Source organism: Saccharomycodes ludwigii, chromosome VII (assembly GCF_020623625.1).
Source record: "Saccharomycodes ludwigii strain NBRC 1722 chromosome VII, whole genome shotgun sequence".
In the NCBI taxonomy this organism is placed as follows: Eukaryota; Fungi; Ascomycota; class Saccharomycetes; order Saccharomycodales; family Saccharomycodaceae; genus Saccharomycodes; species Saccharomycodes ludwigii.
The window spans coordinates 688940-705699 of NC_060206.1; the positions used below are offsets into that span (position 1 = coordinate 688940).

At 33.0% G+C, this 16760-nt stretch overlaps 6 protein-coding genes across 6 annotated transcripts; 5 read left to right on the forward strand and 1 right to left on the reverse strand.

The window, feature by feature from the left end:
- Positions 1-376: 376 nt before the first annotated feature.
- SRP40 (Srp40p) lies at positions 377-1432 on the forward strand (the record flags this gene model as incomplete). The annotated part of the gene is made up of 1 exon (XM_046081221.1): positions 377-1432. One exon carries the CDS (start codon positions 377-379, stop codon positions 1430-1432), a length of 1056 nt encoding a protein of 351 aa, XP_045932882.1.
- Positions 1433-2068: 636 nt separating this feature from the next.
- Positions 2069-4591, forward strand: SSL2 (TFIIH/NER complex ATPase/helicase subunit SSL2; the record flags this gene model as incomplete). Its single annotated transcript, XM_046081222.1, has 1 exon — positions 2069-4591. The coding sequence occupies one exon, from the start codon at positions 2069-2071 to the stop codon at positions 4589-4591; it is 2523 nt and encodes an 840-aa protein (XP_045932883.1).
- Positions 4592-4706: 115 nt separating this feature from the next.
- Positions 4707-6650, reverse strand: NDC80 (kinetochore-associated Ndc80 complex subunit NDC80; the record flags this gene model as incomplete). The annotated part of the gene is made up of 1 exon (XM_046076993.1): positions 4707-6650. The coding sequence occupies one exon, from the start codon at positions 6648-6650 to the stop codon at positions 4707-4709; it is 1944 nt and encodes a 647-aa protein (XP_045932884.1).
- A 1328-nt stretch (positions 6651-7978) lies between these two features.
- On the forward strand, positions 7979-9712 carry SCDLUD_005299 (uncharacterized protein; the record flags this gene model as incomplete). The annotated part of the gene is made up of 1 exon (XM_046081223.1): positions 7979-9712. One exon carries the CDS (start codon positions 7979-7981, stop codon positions 9710-9712), a length of 1734 nt encoding a protein of 577 aa, XP_045932885.1.
- A 692-nt stretch (positions 9713-10404) lies between these two features.
- Positions 10405-12015, forward strand: ATG32 (mitophagy protein ATG32; the record flags this gene model as incomplete). Its single annotated transcript, XM_046081224.1, has 1 exon — positions 10405-12015. One exon carries the CDS (start codon positions 10405-10407, stop codon positions 12013-12015), a length of 1611 nt encoding a protein of 536 aa, XP_045932886.1.
- A 790-nt stretch (positions 12016-12805) lies between these two features.
- On the forward strand, positions 12806-16225 carry SLN1 (histidine kinase; the record flags this gene model as incomplete). The annotated part of the gene is made up of 1 exon (XM_046081225.1): positions 12806-16225. The coding sequence occupies one exon, from the start codon at positions 12806-12808 to the stop codon at positions 16223-16225; it is 3420 nt and encodes a 1139-aa protein (XP_045932887.1).
- Positions 16226-16760: the final 535 nt, after the last annotated feature.

Here is a 16760-nt window from a genome sequence, read left to right on the forward strand (position 1 = left end):
ACATCCGTACCTTCGACAACTCTTTTTAATTTTTTTTAATTTTTTTTTTAATTTTTTTTTTTTCAATTTTTTTAATTTTTTTTTTTTTTTTTTTTTTTTTCATTTTTTTTTTTTTCTTTTTTTCTTTTTTGATTTTTTTGAAATTAAGGAATAAGAAAATTGAGCTGTGGGTAATTTATGGCCAAAGGTTTGTTTCTGTTGGCCATTTGTATTACAAGTCATTTTTCCAATGACATGTTTCCAAATATTTGCTTGTATAATCTTTTTCTTTCCTAATCATTTAACGAATGTAGAATCCAGAAGGTGATTTGATTTGCAATAGACAAAACCCCCCGGCAAGAAATTTGAACAAAAGGTTATAAAGAAAAAAAAAGAAATGGTTCACGAAGCAAAAGCACCAAAATTATCAGTAAAACATAAAAATAAAACGGAAAAGTCGGCTTCTTCTGCATCTTCGTCAAGCAGTAGCTCGTCTTCATCTTCTTCCAGTGATTCTTCTAAGAATGATGGGTCTTCCAATGATGAAGATTCTTCCGGTGATTCTTCCAGCGATGATGACTCTTCAAGCAGTGATTCTTCCAGCAGTGACAGCTCTTCAAGCAGTGATTCTTCAAGCAGTGACAGCTCTTCAAGCAGTGATTCTTCCAGTGATGATGACTCTTCAAGCAGTGATTCTTCCAGCAGTGACAGCTCTTCAAGCAGTGATTCTTCAAGCAGTGATTCTTCCAGTGATGATGACTCTTCAAGCAGTGACTCTTCAAGCAGTGATTCTTCCAGTGATGATGACTCTTCAAGCAGTGATTCCTCTAGTGATGACGACTCTTCCAGTAGTGACAGCTCTTCCAGTGACTCTTCTAGTGATTCCTCTAGTGATGACGATTCCTCCAGTGACTCTTCCAGCGATGATGACTCTTCTAGCAGCGACAGTTCCTCCAGTGATTCCTCTAGCGATAGAGAATCTTCTAAAAATGAAAAATCATCTAGTAGTTCATCTAACGATGCCGCTTCATCCAGCGATTCATCTATTAGTGAAGATTCTTCTACTGACGAGAAATCTAATATTAATGGTTCGGAATATGATAAATCATTGGGCAGCAATGGCAATAATAAGAGAAAGCACGATGGACAAGAAGATAAGGATGAGGAGCCTAGTAAAAAGAAGCTTGTTATTTCAGCAGGGGTTGATGAATTAAAGCCAGGGCAACGCAAACATTTTTCCAGAATTAATAGAGAAAGAATCAGCTTTGAATCCTGGGATTTAGCTGATAATACATATAAAGGTGCTGCCGGTACTTGGGGGGAAAAAGCTAACGAAAAATTGGGTCGTGTTAGAGGGAAAGATTTCACAAAAAATAAAAACAAAATGAAAAGAGGTTCATATAGAGGTGGTAGCATCACTCTGCATTCTGGATCTTACAAATTTAAAGATTAATGTTGATATAAACATCACATAAGGATTTATCAGAGAAAATTATCTCAATTGTACTTTGTGTATATAAAAACTTGTTATCGACAGCGACCCACAAAGAAAAGGGAGAATATAGGAGTAAAAAAAAAAAAAAAAAAAAAAGAATTAAAGAACAATAATTATTAAAACAGATAGCGTGACTACATATATGCAATTGAAATATGTTTTGTTTTACATTTTTTAATTTAATTTTTTCTTTTTTTTTTAATTCACTTTTCAGATGTATATTATATAGTCATTTTTAGTAACAGAAAGAAAAAGCATGATTTTGTAAATTTATCTTTTGGCATTTTATTTGAATGTCGAATGAAATTTTATGGACTTTGACCGAGTCACGTGCTAAAAAGGATGAATGGCGAGTTTTTTTTTTCCGATTTCCATATCCGAATTTTCACGCACTGCGAGGTGTTTTACGGATTAAAAAAAACTTTTTTTTCTTATTAATAATGCATAAAAATTTGATTTTCTAACAAGGAACGCCTCTTGCATAATGACACAACTTTTTTTTTTGCTTATCCTCTTTTTTAGATTAATAGCTACAAATCACCGTACGGGAAAACAAACCATTGATCCTCCTGTTTCACAATCATCGCTAACCTCATGTCTGAAGAAATAGAAAAACCCAATTATCGTACTCGCAAAAGCAGAAACACTGTGTTTTCCAATCTAGGCAATGAACATATGTCAGATGATTCTCCTGGAACAGACGATTCAGATGAGGATGATAACAAACAAGACCAATACGTAAATGAGCCAGTGTATAAAAAGCCAAAGACAAAGAGTAGTTCAAAAAGCACGTCCAAAAATGACCAAACTGAAGTAACTGCGCATAAATTAGCTGAAAAAGATGAGGATTTCTTATTAGAAGGTAATAAAGATGTACCAGCAGATTTTGTACCAGATGTGGTTTCAGAGGTTTTTAAAAATAACGATTTTTCATATTTAAAGTTAAGACCAGATCATGAAACCAGGCCACTATGGATTTCGCCCGGAGATGGACGTATTATATTGGAAAGTTTTTCTCCCTTAGCAGAGCAAGCTCAAGATTTTCTTGTTACAATTGCTGAACCTGTCAGTAGACCCTCGCATATTCACGAATACAGAATTACTGCGTATTCCTTGTATGCAGCAGTTTCTGTTGGATTAGAGACTGACGATATTATTTCTGTTTTGGATAGATTGTCTAAGATTCCTGTAGCATCATCAATCATTAACTTTATCAAAAGTGCCACTATTTCTTATGGTAAAGTGAAGTTAGTTATTAAGCACAACAAGTATTTTGTGGAAAGTACCCAAGCTGATATTCTTCAAATGCTTTTAAGAGACCCCATTATTGGTAAGCTGAGGATAGACACTACGAATCCGGTTGCTGGCGAAACTCCTGTAGCAACAACAATAGAAAAGGAGGCAAAAGCCAAGAATATTGATCCAAATGATGTTTCTGCTGTGTTCAGTTCCGTAGTTGGTGAAAAGACATTGTTGGAAGAAGAGAATGATGATGATATTGATGCTGTACATTCATTTGAAATTGCAAATGACTCTGTTGAAATTGTGAAAAAAAGATGTCAAGAAATCGATTATCCTGTGTTAGAAGAATATGACTTTAGAAATGATCATAGAAATCCTGATTTAAACATTGATTTAAAACCTTCGACACAAATCAGACCATACCAGGAAAAATCATTGAGTAAGATGTTTGGTAATGGCCGTGCAAGAAGTGGGATTATTGTGTTGCCATGTGGTGCTGGGAAGACTTTGGTGGGAATTACCGCTGCTTGTACCATTAAAAAGTCTGTAGTGGTGTTATGCACTTCTTCTGTCTCTGTTATGCAGTGGAGACAGCAATTTCTTCAGTGGTGTACTTTGCAGCCAGAAAACTGTGCCGTTTTCACATCAGACAACAAAGAAATGTTTCAAGGGGGGTCTGGGTTGGTGGTGTCTACATATTCCATGGTGGCAAACACCAGAAATAGATCTTACGATTCCCAAAAAGTGATGGATTTTTTGACGGGGAGAGAATGGGGGTTTATATTATTGGATGAAGTCCACGTTGTACCTGCTGCAATGTTTAGAAGAGTTGTCAGTCATATTGCTGCACATGCCAAGTTGGGATTAACTGCAACATTAGTCCGTGAAGATGATAAAATTAGTGATTTGAATTTTTTAATTGGGCCCAAATTGTACGAGGCAAATTGGATGGAATTATCTCAAAAGGGCCACATAGCAAACGTTCAATGTGCTGAAGTTTGGTGCCCGATGACTGCAGAATTTTACCATGAGTATCTAAGAGAAAATGCCAGAAAAAGAATGCTATTGTACATTATGAATCCAACCAAATTTCAAGCCTGCCAGTTTTTGATTCAATATCATGAAAAAAGAGGGGACAAGATTATTGTGTTTTCCGATAATGTTTATGCTTTGCAAGAGTATGCTTTGAAACTAGGAAAACCTTTTATCTACGGTTCCACTCCCCAACAGGAAAGAATGAATATTTTGCAAAATTTCCAATACAATGATAAAATTAATACAATATTTTTGTCAAAAGTGGGGGATACCTCAATTGATTTACCTGAAGCCACTTGTTTAATTCAGATTTCTTCACATTATGGTTCTCGTAGACAAGAGGCACAAAGACTAGGAAGAATTCTAAGAGCAAAAAGACGTAATGATGAGGGGTTTAATGCTTTTTTTTACTCACTAGTTTCTAAGGACACACAAGAAATGTATTATTCAACAAAGAGACAAGCATTTTTGGTTGATCAAGGTTATGCTTTTAAAGTTATTACACATTTGCATGGGATGGAAAACTTGTCTAACCTAGCATATTCTACTGCAAGAGAGAGACGTGAATTATTACAAGAGGTTTTGTTGAAGAATGAAGAAGTAGCTGGTATTGAATTAGGGGAGGACTCTGAAAATACTGTAGGTAATGGTGTTAATAGAAGGTTGAAAAGAGCTGGATTTGTGGGTTCTTCTAAAGCTGTTAAAGGGGAAGGTTCGTTGGCTGGGTTGGCAGGTGGTGAAGATATGGCATATATGGAGTATAGTTCTAACAAGAATAAAGATTTAAGAGACCATCACCCATTAATACGTAGAATGTATTATAAAAATGTTAAAAAGTGATGTAGTTTGGGCTGCATGTTTATGAAAATACCCAATTTTTCTTTCTCCTTTTTTTTTTTTTTTTTTTTTTTTAGGTATTTAGTTAATAAATAATATAAACACATAATATATATTATTACACATCGGACAGTTTTGCATCTATTTCCTTTTGTAAATTATTTAAAGAACCGTCTATATTCTTTGTAAAGCTTGTAACAAACTCGACTATTTGGTTAACCTTAGATATAAGTTTCCCCCTTTCCGCACCAACATATTCTTTATAGCTATCTAGTTTTGTTGACACCTGTTTCATTTTATTTTCAGTTTCTTTTAAGTAATCATTAGCGCTTTGGTTCATAAGACTGATTCTGCTTTCCAATTTTTCTATCTCGATTTCTTGTTGCAAGATTAACGTTTGCAATTTTTGTTTATCAGTTTCGTCCGCTATTTTAGTTTCAGAACATCTATTTTCCAGTTGTTCAATTAATTCGCTTTTATTTTTAATTTCTTGTTGCAAGTAGCTGATAGAATTTTCAACTTTTGCGTTACTCAATTGAATGTTTTGAATATTTTCATTTATTTGGGCGTTTATGTATAATAACTCTTTCTGTATTTTTATTGGAGAAGTTTCTATATGCAAAAAAAAGGTACTCCTTCTCTTATCGTTTGAGATTAGATCTTTGGGCAAATTGAATTTTATCTTGGAAATATCAACATCGCGTAGAACAGATAATGATTCTATAGTTGACTGATACTGCATTGAAAGGTCTAAAAGTGATTGGTAAATTTTTTTCAAGTCAAAGTCCAAAGATTTGTTGGAATTTCGAAGTTTTTCAATATTGGAAGCAACGCCATCCCTATCACTTGCAATTTTAGTTTGTAATTCGATTTTATCATTCACAGATTCTATGTTGAATCCCCTTTGATCCAACTTTTTTTGAAGTTCTCTATTTCCAAATATCAAATCTGTAACAATAGTTGACTTTTTATTGATATCAAGTTGTATTTTATCTAGTTTGCGTTGCCATTCTCCACTTTTTTGTTTCATTAAGTCCACATAGTTGGTTAATTTTTGCAAATCTGAGAAAAGTAATCTATTTTTTTCTTGTGACAATTCCAAACTTTTACATTTGTTTATTAAGTTTGAATACTGTGATTTCAAATCTTGGTTACTATTGTCAATATTATTTATATCAGTTTGGATTATATGCACAAATTTATCAAACCCAAGTTCCAATTCTTGGAAAAACTTTGAAAAGTCATCATTTAGCTCAAGAAAGTATTTGTATGATTTTAAAATATAATCTATAAATAATCTTTCTACCATTAACTCGTACTTTTCTTGCCTTTCTTCCTGCTCATCGATGGTTTTAAAAGTTTGGTTCAAGATGGTGAAATCTTGTGTATTTTCAGACACTAATGATTTATCCAAAAAAACCAGTGTTTTATCCAAACTTTTGTTAACATTAACTAGCCAATGTATCATCCCTAAGAATTTTGGCCAATTTGTACCACCCACTGCAGATATTTGAGACTTGTTGATTGTTTCCAAAAATGGATATTGGATGGTTTTTATAATTGAGTAAACATCAGACTCCAATGATTTTTTAAAAGTGTAGCCTGGGTCCAACCGTACATATAACCATTTAAAGATAGTGACAAAATCTCTTTGAGTTGGTTGCTTCAACGATTTTATTGAGATGGGGTAGTTTGTTTGAATAATAAAATCTTCATCCAGTAAATAATCATATATTTCTTGTTGTATTATTTGTTGAAAATTTTTGTCTCTGAGTGGTCTAGGATCTCTAGTTAAAGTTGCTGCTGATGTTGAATTGTTTGCTATACCTCCACCATTCGAATTTAATGTGGAAAGATTATTTGTTGCTAATGATAATTTTTTGCTATTAGAAATTCTTAGACTGGATCTTGTGTCTGAAAACAAAAAAGATCTTCTTGGGTTAGTTGAAGCAATGTTCTTATTACCGTCATTACTTTTATTAATCTTTTTATTATTAATATTGTCATTGATGAAGGTATTAGGGTTGTTTGAAGCGGCAGTAGCATTGGTGCTACGAAACATTACAATATATATATGTATATATATCTATAAATGTAATTTTTCTTTTTAAATAATGGGGATTTGGACGTGGGTAATAAATGTTTGAAGTGTTTTATTATTACTTGTTTATTGTTTACTTGTTTTTATTTCTGTGTTTTTTTTTTTTATACATTTTATAAGAATTAATTGATCTTTTTAGATTTTGTATGTATGAAAAATATATATATATTTTTATATTTTTATATTTTTATATTTTTATAATATCCGGAATGGTATATTTCCGAGGTTTACGGAGTCGATATTATATTCAATTTTTTAGAATAGCCGAAATTGCGAATATCCGACGTTTACGGAGTGGATATAATTAATTTTTTTTTTTTAATCTTAGAAAAAAAGGAAAACAAAAAAAGAAGAAAAAAAAAAAAAAAAAAAAGATTGTGATTCTTGCAAGGCATTAAAAAAATAAAGATTTGTAATAAAGTCATTAAGTTTATTTTAAGCGCCAAATTTGGATCTTTTTTTTTTTTTTTTTTTTTTTTAATTGGGAAAATACGTTTGTTTCCGATGGGTTAGCGGTCCGTGGTCTTCACGTGCCATGCCTTTTGTTCTGCGGGTTTGGAAGGAGCACTGTAGCGCTTGATATGACGCTGAGTAAACGGTTGCTTCTACGGTAATCTTGCCTAGCTTTAAAATATCACGTGAAACCTGCAAAGATAAGAAAAGTCGAAATGGAAAATGTAAAAAATAAAAAAAAAAAGAAAAGAAATTGGGAATCTTAAACGCAAATGAAGGAAAAAAAAAGAAATAAGTTTTCTATTTTGCTTTACAAATCTCTAATCTTTGATTTTCAATTTGTAAGATAAAACCATCTTGATTTTAACAAATGGTATACATTTCCTCTAAGTTTTGAATTATTTTTGTTGAATTCGTATCAGATAAGCTTTGATACTCGGGTTTTTTTTTTTTTATAATTTAGGAATTATTTCTCATATCATCTTCTTGTTTTAAATAACTTCGAAGAGCTTTGTTGGTCATTTTCCACTTATCGTAAACTGTAAAAAAAAAATAACAAAACAAAAATAAAAATAAAAACAAAAAAAAAAAAACAAAAAAAATAGCATATATATATAAAGACAATATGAATAGTTGTATATTATTCATATCAATTTTTTTTTTAATCTTTTCTTTCTTTTCCTCATCTTAGATATATCTTCTTCTTCTTCTTCTCGTCTCAGTAGATTTTCAACTTTATCTAAACCTAAGATCTCGTCAAACAAAAAATAAAGTAAGGGAGTCTGCAAATACTGCTATCATTTTTAAAAGAAATCCAGTATCAATACCTATTCAAAATGGATTCCTCAATTAGAAAACAAACTTCTTCACAGACTACTACTACAGATAAAGCAGCTGGAAATGTACTTGTTAGTAGAGTATCAGATATTAGAACAGTTAAGTCTGCGCATGGTGACCCAATCATGTTTGTTGATGCCAGTGCGGCTGTTTCTGACCAACAAGTCTTGGCAGAAATCGGGTATAAGGAAGAACTTAACAGAGAATATTCTACACTTCAAATTTTCGGTATAGCCTTCTCCATTATGGGGTTGCTACCTTCTATTGCATCTACTCTGGACGGTGGTTTGACAAGTGGTACTGTTGGTTGTGTGTGGGGTTGGCTATTATCAAGTATATTAATTTTAACAATCGGTATTGCCTTGGCAGAAATTAGTTCGAGTTTGCCAACAGCTGGTGCCGTGTACGTGAGTTGTTATATGTGGGCACCCAAAAACTGTAGAAAATCGTTGAGTTATGTTGTTGGGTTTTTAGATACGTTATCATTAAGTGCATCAGTTTGTTCTATCGTTTATGGGCTAGCGGAACAAATCTTGAGTGCAGTAACTGTTTCGAATCCAGACTTTGAAGTTACAAATCCTAGAACTTACGGTGTTTTTGCTGCATGTGTTCTTAGCATGGCATTGATCAGTTCTTTAGCATCGTCCTTCACTGCCAAGCTACAAACTACTAGTATTATTTGCAATTGTGGTCTAATTCTTTTGTTTTTCATTGCTGTACCGGTCGGTGTTAAGAGATCTGCTACGCTTGACTACAAGTTTAATGATGGGAAATTTATCTTTGGAAACACTTATAACAGTTCCAATTGGAGTTATGGATGGCAATTCTTTGTGGCTGGTTTTATGCCAGCTCTATGGACAATTGGTGCATATGATTCCTGTGTGCATCAAAGTGAAGAAGCAAAAGATGCTGTCAGAGCTGTCCCTATCGGTATCATTGGTTCTATTTCAGTTTGTGGTCTATTAGGCTTTTTGTTGATGATAGAGATTTGTGCCTGTATGGATCCAGACATTGACTCGCTTTTAAATTCCCCTTATGGACAGAGTATGACACAAATTATTTATGATGCATTAGGAAAGCGTTGGACTTTAGCATTTTTAAGTTTTTTTATTATTTGTCAATATTTGATGGGTGCCTCTACAGTGGTTGCTGTATCTAGACAATTTTGGGCTTTTTCCCGTGATGACGGTATTCCTGTCTTTAGTGAGTTTTTCAAAAAAGTTGATCCTAAAGTCAATGTTCCTGTTAGGGCTGTTTGGGGATCCACAGGGTTGGCCTTAGCCTTGGGTTGTTTGTGTTTTGCCGGGGATGATGCTGCTAATGCTTTGTTTTCGTTATCTGTTGCAGGTATGTATATGGCTTTGATTATTCCAATTACGTTGAGATTGACTTATGGCAGAAAAGATTTTAGACCAGGTCCATTTTATCTAGGTAAAATCCTTAGTCCAATAGTAAATTGGATTTCCGTTGCATACCAAGCATTTGCTATAATGTTAACCATGTTTCCCGCTCAGAATCAAGGTACTGATAAAGATACTATGAATTATACTGTTGTCATTGGACCAGGCTTTTTAGTGATATCCATGGTATATTATTTTGCAGTGCAACGGAAATATTATCAAGGTCCTAAATCAAACTTGAGTGATGAGGAATATACAAAATACGTGGGAGAAGATGTTATCGATGCTATTATATCCTCTAACATCGAATCGAACCAAGATGCAGCTGCCTGAACAGGGAAGACAACTTGCATTTAGATATATAATTTTTTTTTTGTTTTCTTTAGGAGGATATCGAATTTTTTTATTTTTTTTTTTAGTTGAATTATATATATATATATATATATATATATCAGTTGATATAGCGTAATAACATATACCGGTTTCCATTTTGTTATGTTTTAATATTTAAACTTTATATCTGATTGGCATTGTTGCCAGTGAATTATAGCTTGCACCACGTGATGTGGGGTGTGTCTATGCTTGGAAGGCGATGGCCAGGTAAGAAATTGGTTATTACACCCGTACCTTTTTTTAAATGAGAAAAAAAAAGGGGGGAAAAGCAGGGTAAAACAAGCAGAGTAAAACAAGCAGAGTAAAACAAGGCCGGCAGAAGCGGCAAGGAGTAAATTATAACGGTCATGACTCCTTTTTTCATTTTTTGCCACATTTCAAAATGATGTTTGATAAAGAATAAAAATATCTTTGAATTGTATATAAAAGTATAATTCAATATTTAATATATAAAGAAAGATCAACTTCAAGCTATAACTGTTACCAACTTATTTTATATATCTTTCCTGTCTATTTTGTTTTATTTTTATTTTATTATTTTTATTTTTATTTATTTTTTTTTTTTTTTTTTTTTTTTCCCCCTTTTTTTTATTTTTATTTTTGTCACAAATACATAATATTCCTTTTCACTCATGCTGACATCGTCGTCTCATAATAACAATAATAATAGTTACACCACTAATAACAGAGCAGCCGAGAAGGACTCCAACCAAATGCACCAACGTTCAGAGAAAAAGAATATGAGGGAATCCATTGGAAACCATTCCGTCTTTGATCCACACTTGTCCATTTTAAATTTGCTTCAAAAAACTAATAATCAAGAAGAGGAAAAAATAAAAGAGCCGAAAAAAGGTTTTAAAGAGGGCCATTTCCAAAATATGACGGATAGTATCCCAGAAGAGAATGTTAAATCTCTAAATTTAGCAGAATCCTGGCAGAGCATAGCATCTGACATGTATTTCTCTTTCCAAAAAACATATGATATTGACATGCAAAAAACCTTTTTGGAATTACATAATAAATCCTTTAATGTATCCCGTCCCGCCAATAACGTTCCTACTTCTCCAATCCCTGGAATCCTTTCTTCTTCTTCTTCATCTGATGATGAACAATCCTCAGAAGACGACGATCACTTTAAAAGCAATAAAGATATAGAGGCAAGGAAAAAAAGGGCGTATTCCTCCAAAAATGATGAGTGTAGTTCTACTGTTTCCTCTTTATCATCTTCGTCCTTTATTATGCCAACAATTAACATTGACACTGGTGGCAATGCCAGCGCTAAAAAAAAAATTGTTATTTCCATCTGTGGTAAAAGTAGACAAAAATTTTATGATAGCGTTCCTACATCCTACAAAAAAATTGTGCAAGTAGTAGATAACCCAAATAACGTTAGTGATCCTATTGTAGCTTTCACATTTACTGATTTCAAAAAAGATATGGTTCTTCTACAAGAACTTTGTTCTAATTTTGATACCATTTTTTTAATTCCCCTAGTTGAAACAAAGGAAAAGGCTAAAACAACAATTAACCATTTAGAAAATTTAGTGAAATCTAAAAAAGTGAAAATTCTTCATGTACCAGTTACCATGAGCAACTCTCACGAGGTTTTCAAATTACTTAAATTCTTAAACAAGGTTAAATACGAATTAATGAGTAAAATCAAGGGCAAAAAACAATTTTTTGATTTGAAACAAGATGCATCTGATGACAAAAAAATGGATGTCAGCCTTGACAAGAAAAAGTTAAAAATTAAGGGTTCCCTTAAGAAAAAAGTTTCAAAAAAGGAAAAAAAATATAAAAAGAGTAAGTATGTTAAAAAAAAATGGATATTTTTAGTTCTCTCATTGGCCCTTGGAATTGGATTTGGATTTTACATATTTGACACTTCTTACACTTTTAATATGTTTAAGGTTTCGTCTTACCCTTGCGTTCTTTCCACTTTTGGTATAAAGAACCCACCCTTTATTAATCATGCTAATTTACAATCCGTGGAAATGGAAGAAGTTCAAAGCTTACAAAATGTGGAAAAAGTGAATTCAACACCTTATTCTGTTATAGTGTTTCAATACACTGAAACTGTTGTTGAATATTGCATAGTGGCTATTCGACATTTGTTTAACTCCGGGAAACATTTTTTTACAATTACAATACCGCAGATATTTAATAATATCGGAAGTCCTTCGGATCCTATTGATTTTTCAAATGCAGTTACAAAATATGCTTTGCTTGATATGACGATTTGAGGAGTTATTTGTTAACTAGGTAGTTTCCATGAAACTTTTATCTTTTTAATTTATTATATATAATTGGTACACCATAGTTTATAAGATTTCATTAGGTACATAAGTGAATTATTTTGTCTGTCACTTTTTTTTTTTTTATTTTTATTTCAAATCCAATAATACATTACGAATATTCATATAAGTGTCTATTTTTTTTTTTATATTTATTTATTTATTATTTGAATTGTATATTATATGAGTTTTTAGCTAACTATAAAATAAAAAATAAATATACTTTTTAGAATCAACGTCATTTGGAAGCATATCCTACAAAGATGTTTTAGTGATATTTTGAATAATTTTCAATTTTAAACTTTTCTTTTTTATATTGTGACATCCGACTATTTATTCCGAAATCCGAAACGTTGCTTTCATGGAAAAAAGGAAAGTAGGGCAAGGCGCGGCGAGGCGCGGCAAGGCAGGACAACGAAGGACAACGAAGGACAACGAAGGACAACGAAGAACAACGAAGGACAACGAAGGACAAAACAGCAAGAATGGAAAATCTGTGTTGTTTTTTTAGTGGAATTTTTATTTCTTTTTTTTTTGAATTTTTTTACGAGTAACGTGCGTTTTTTGTTTCTAAATAAAGCTCATAACAACATAACTTACTTCCAAATCAGTAACATCAAAAAAAAATGTACAAGTAGTCTAATATTTTACTAGAAAATAGAAATATCAGCAAAGGACGTGAAAAGTATTGTATAATAAACTGGAAATATAATAACTATAAACAAAATAATTCATTAGCATGTTAAATTATACTGATAAAATAAATATTAGAAAAATTTTTAAACTACCATTCCATGTAGGGATCAGACAACAGTTAATGATGCTAGTTTTGATGGTAGCGTTATGTTCTTTGATCATATTGTCTGTTATCACAGGTATATATTTCACTGCAAATTATAAATCACTACGGGCCGATAGATTATATGTTGCAGCCCAACTAAAATCATCTCAGATCGATCAAAATTTAAATTATTTATATTACCAATGTTATTGGTTGAGCGAGAGAGCGGAAATAGAAAATGCCTTGATAAGTTATAGAGCAGGCAACACTTCATCCTCCAACTGGGAGGAATCATTAGTAATTTTGGAAAAGTTTTTGGGATCTTCGGATTTGTTTACTAATGTACAGTTGTACGATTCGAACTATCAAGGTGTTTTGAACATCACAAACAATGGAAGTGGGAACTTGATACCCTCTCATGTTTTAACTGAACTATTTCCCCTATCAGATGATATAGCAGTGCCGTCTTCTCTAATAAGTGCAGGTATTCTTACAGATCCTGTTTTAAACGGGAGTAATTATTTGATGTCCATGTCCTTGCCCGTTTTTGCTAGTGTTTCAGTTTTAATACCGACATCCCAGATATTTGGCTATATAACAATTGCTATGTCTGCAGATGGGTTGAAGAGCGTATTTAATGACACAACAGCTTTGGGGAAATCTGATGTATCAATTATTTCTGCCTTGTACACAAATGGCACACTTACAAACTATCACTATATTTTCCCGCCAAGCGGATATTCGAGTAGCATTATTAACCTGAGTTTTCCCATCCCCAATGGTTCCTTTATTCAAACCGCATTCACATCATCCAATGGTGGCTCATTGAAAAAGACACATTTATTTGCAGGGCAGTCGGTAGCTGCTGGCTACTCAAAATGTTCTTTTAAATTAGTCAACTGGGCAGCAATCATAACACAACCAGAAGACATTTTTCTTTCACCTTCAATAAAATTAACAAAAATTATAATTGGTGTAGTTATAGGTATAGCAGTAGTAATGTGTCTTATTAGTTTCCCATTAGCAGTTTGGGCAGCGAAACCAATTATTAGACTTCAGCAGGCCACAGAGATAATTGCAGCTGGTAGAGGTTTAAAATCGTATCATGGACACACCCCTTCTTTGAGCAATGACGGAAGTAACTCAAGCAGTAATCACAAAAGGAATAGTTTTGGTGGCTCTTTAGGGTCATTGGCACATGGTAAATTGACTACTGAAAAGCTACATTTAGATACATTTAATAATGATATCCCTGATGGAGGCAGTGTAAATTATTCTTTGAACTCCATGAAAACGCACAGTCCAAGTTTATCGAGGAAAAGAAGTGGTTCAATACAAAACAGATCTCAACTGCTTATCAATGCACGAGTTCCAGTCTACAGGAGACTATTTTCAGATGAACTTTCAGAATTGACGGATACTTTTAATACCATGACCGATGAATTAGATAGACATTATGCTTTGCTTGAAGATAGGGTACGAGCAAGGACAAAACAATTAGAGCACGCAAAGATCGAGGCTGAGTCTGCAAACGAGGCCAAAACTGTTTTTATTGCAAATATCTCTCACGAATTGAGAACGCCTTTGAACGGTATCCTAGGTATGACAGCTATTGCAATGGCCGAAAAGGATATGGATAAAGTGCAGAATAGTTTAAAGCTAATTTTCCGGTCCGGCGAATTGTTGTTACACATTCTTACTGAATTATTAACATTTTCGAAAAACGTTTTAAAAAGAACTAAATTGGAGGAGAGAGACTTTTTGTTAGAAGACGTTGCATTACAAATTAAATCCATTTTTGGCAAGTTGGCAAAAGATCAACATGTCAAATTGTCCATATTAATAATACCAAACAGAGTCAGAATCATGGAGCTTTGGGGCGATTCAAACAGAATTATCCAAATAGTAATGAATTTGGTGTCTAATGCTTTGAAATTTACTCCGATAGACGGGAAAGTTGATGTCAGATTTAAGTTACTGGGTGAGTATGATGAAGTAAAAAGTAAGCAAGAAAATTACAAGGAAGTTTACATAAAATCTGGCACAGAACTTAATACCACTGGTAATTTTCAAATACATTTAGAAGAGTTAGGTACTAAAAATAATATTGGAACAGAAATAAATGATACTTCATCGTTGTTTTCATCTTCAAGTAGCTCATATGATGATATGATATTCACATCCCAATTCAAGAAACCAGTATCTTCCAGAGTTGATGATGCTAAGAGTAATGAAATTAAATTTGATGAAAAGGACCAACGGACTTGGGTGATAGCAGTAGAAGTTGAAGATACTGGACCAGGTATAGCGGAATCTTTACAAGAGTCGGTTTTTAAACCCTTTGTTCAGGGAGACCAAACACTTTCCAGACAGTACGGTGGTACCGGTTTGGGGTTATCAATTTGCAGGCAGTTAGCATCAATGATGAAAGGTACAATGAAATTAGACTCTAAAGTGGATCATGGAAGCAAATTTACCTTTACACTTCCTCTAAGACAAACTGGTGAAGTAATCTTGGATGAAGATCATGCAAAGTTTGAGGATGAGTTTAATCCTTGCAGCAAGTTTAATAGAAAGGTTAAATTCAAAATGGCCAATAAAATCATCACCAATGAAAAAATACCAAACAAAAGTACTGAAAGGTTTATGGAAAATGAAACTGACGGTGAAAGTGTGTTTAAACGCAAGAATAGCAATAGTACGGATAAAACGCATCTTGCCAATATCAGCAGCACTAGCGCTGTTAGTTTTCGAAACCAAGATTCAGAGTCCACAGATGATTATTCGTTCGACGTTAATTCCAAAATATCAAACAAGAATAATAAAACTGTTGGTACGATAAGAGTTGACAGACCCTTTTTACAAAGTACTGGCACAGCTACGTCATCCCGCAACGTTTTAATCCCAAACACTGCTGGTAGTAGAATGAGTGATCGAAATGAGGAACATAAAAAGGAAACAAAGGGGGATGTATCGCGAGAGGCGAGTACAAAAATATTGGTTGCTGAAGATAATAACGTTAACCAAGAAGTTATAAAAAGGATGTTGAAGTTAGAAGGGTATACCAATATTGATTTGGCATGTGATGGAAGGGAAGCATTTGAAAAAGTAAAAGAAATTTTAGATCTTGCCAAGCATTACGATATTATATTTATGGACGTGCAAATGCCTAAAGTTGATGGGTTGGTATCTACCAAAATGATTAGGAACGATTTACACTATAATTACCCTATTGTTGCCTTGACTGCCTTTGCTGATGATAGTAATATAAAGGAGTGCTTGGATTCCGGAATGGATGGCTTTTTATCTAAACCAATTCAAAGAGCTAAACTACAAAGAGTTTTGAGGGAGTTTTTAACGGAAAATAAGCCTGAATAACCTTGATTGATGACCTTGGAACAATGTTGATATATATCGAATTGATTTTAAATAAGTTTATACAAAAAGTACACGTCCATGAAAACTATATAACTTAACACACTCTTTTTTTTTTTTTTTTTTTTTTTTTTTGTTTTCCTAATGCATCTTGAACTGCATTTGAAATGTAAAACAGAATATGCTTGTATATTATATAAAAGTAACCAGATATCATACTTTGATGAAAATTAAAAAATTAATTTAAATAAAAATTAAAACGTATATATGTATATATATATATAAATATATAAATATAAATTGGTTTGTTTTCTGAAAATACGTAAATACACCCTCTATTTTAATTTCTTCTTTAAACGCAATTGGTTAGAGTGACCACACTTTCTCTTTCTACAGTTGGTAGCTCTTGGTGGCAATCTAGCGTAACATTTACGGCAAATAGATTTATCACAGTTGTACTTGGAAGCCAAAGCCTTCAAGGATGGTTCAATGATACCACCTCTCAATCTCAAAACCAAGTGTAAAGTGGATTCTTTTT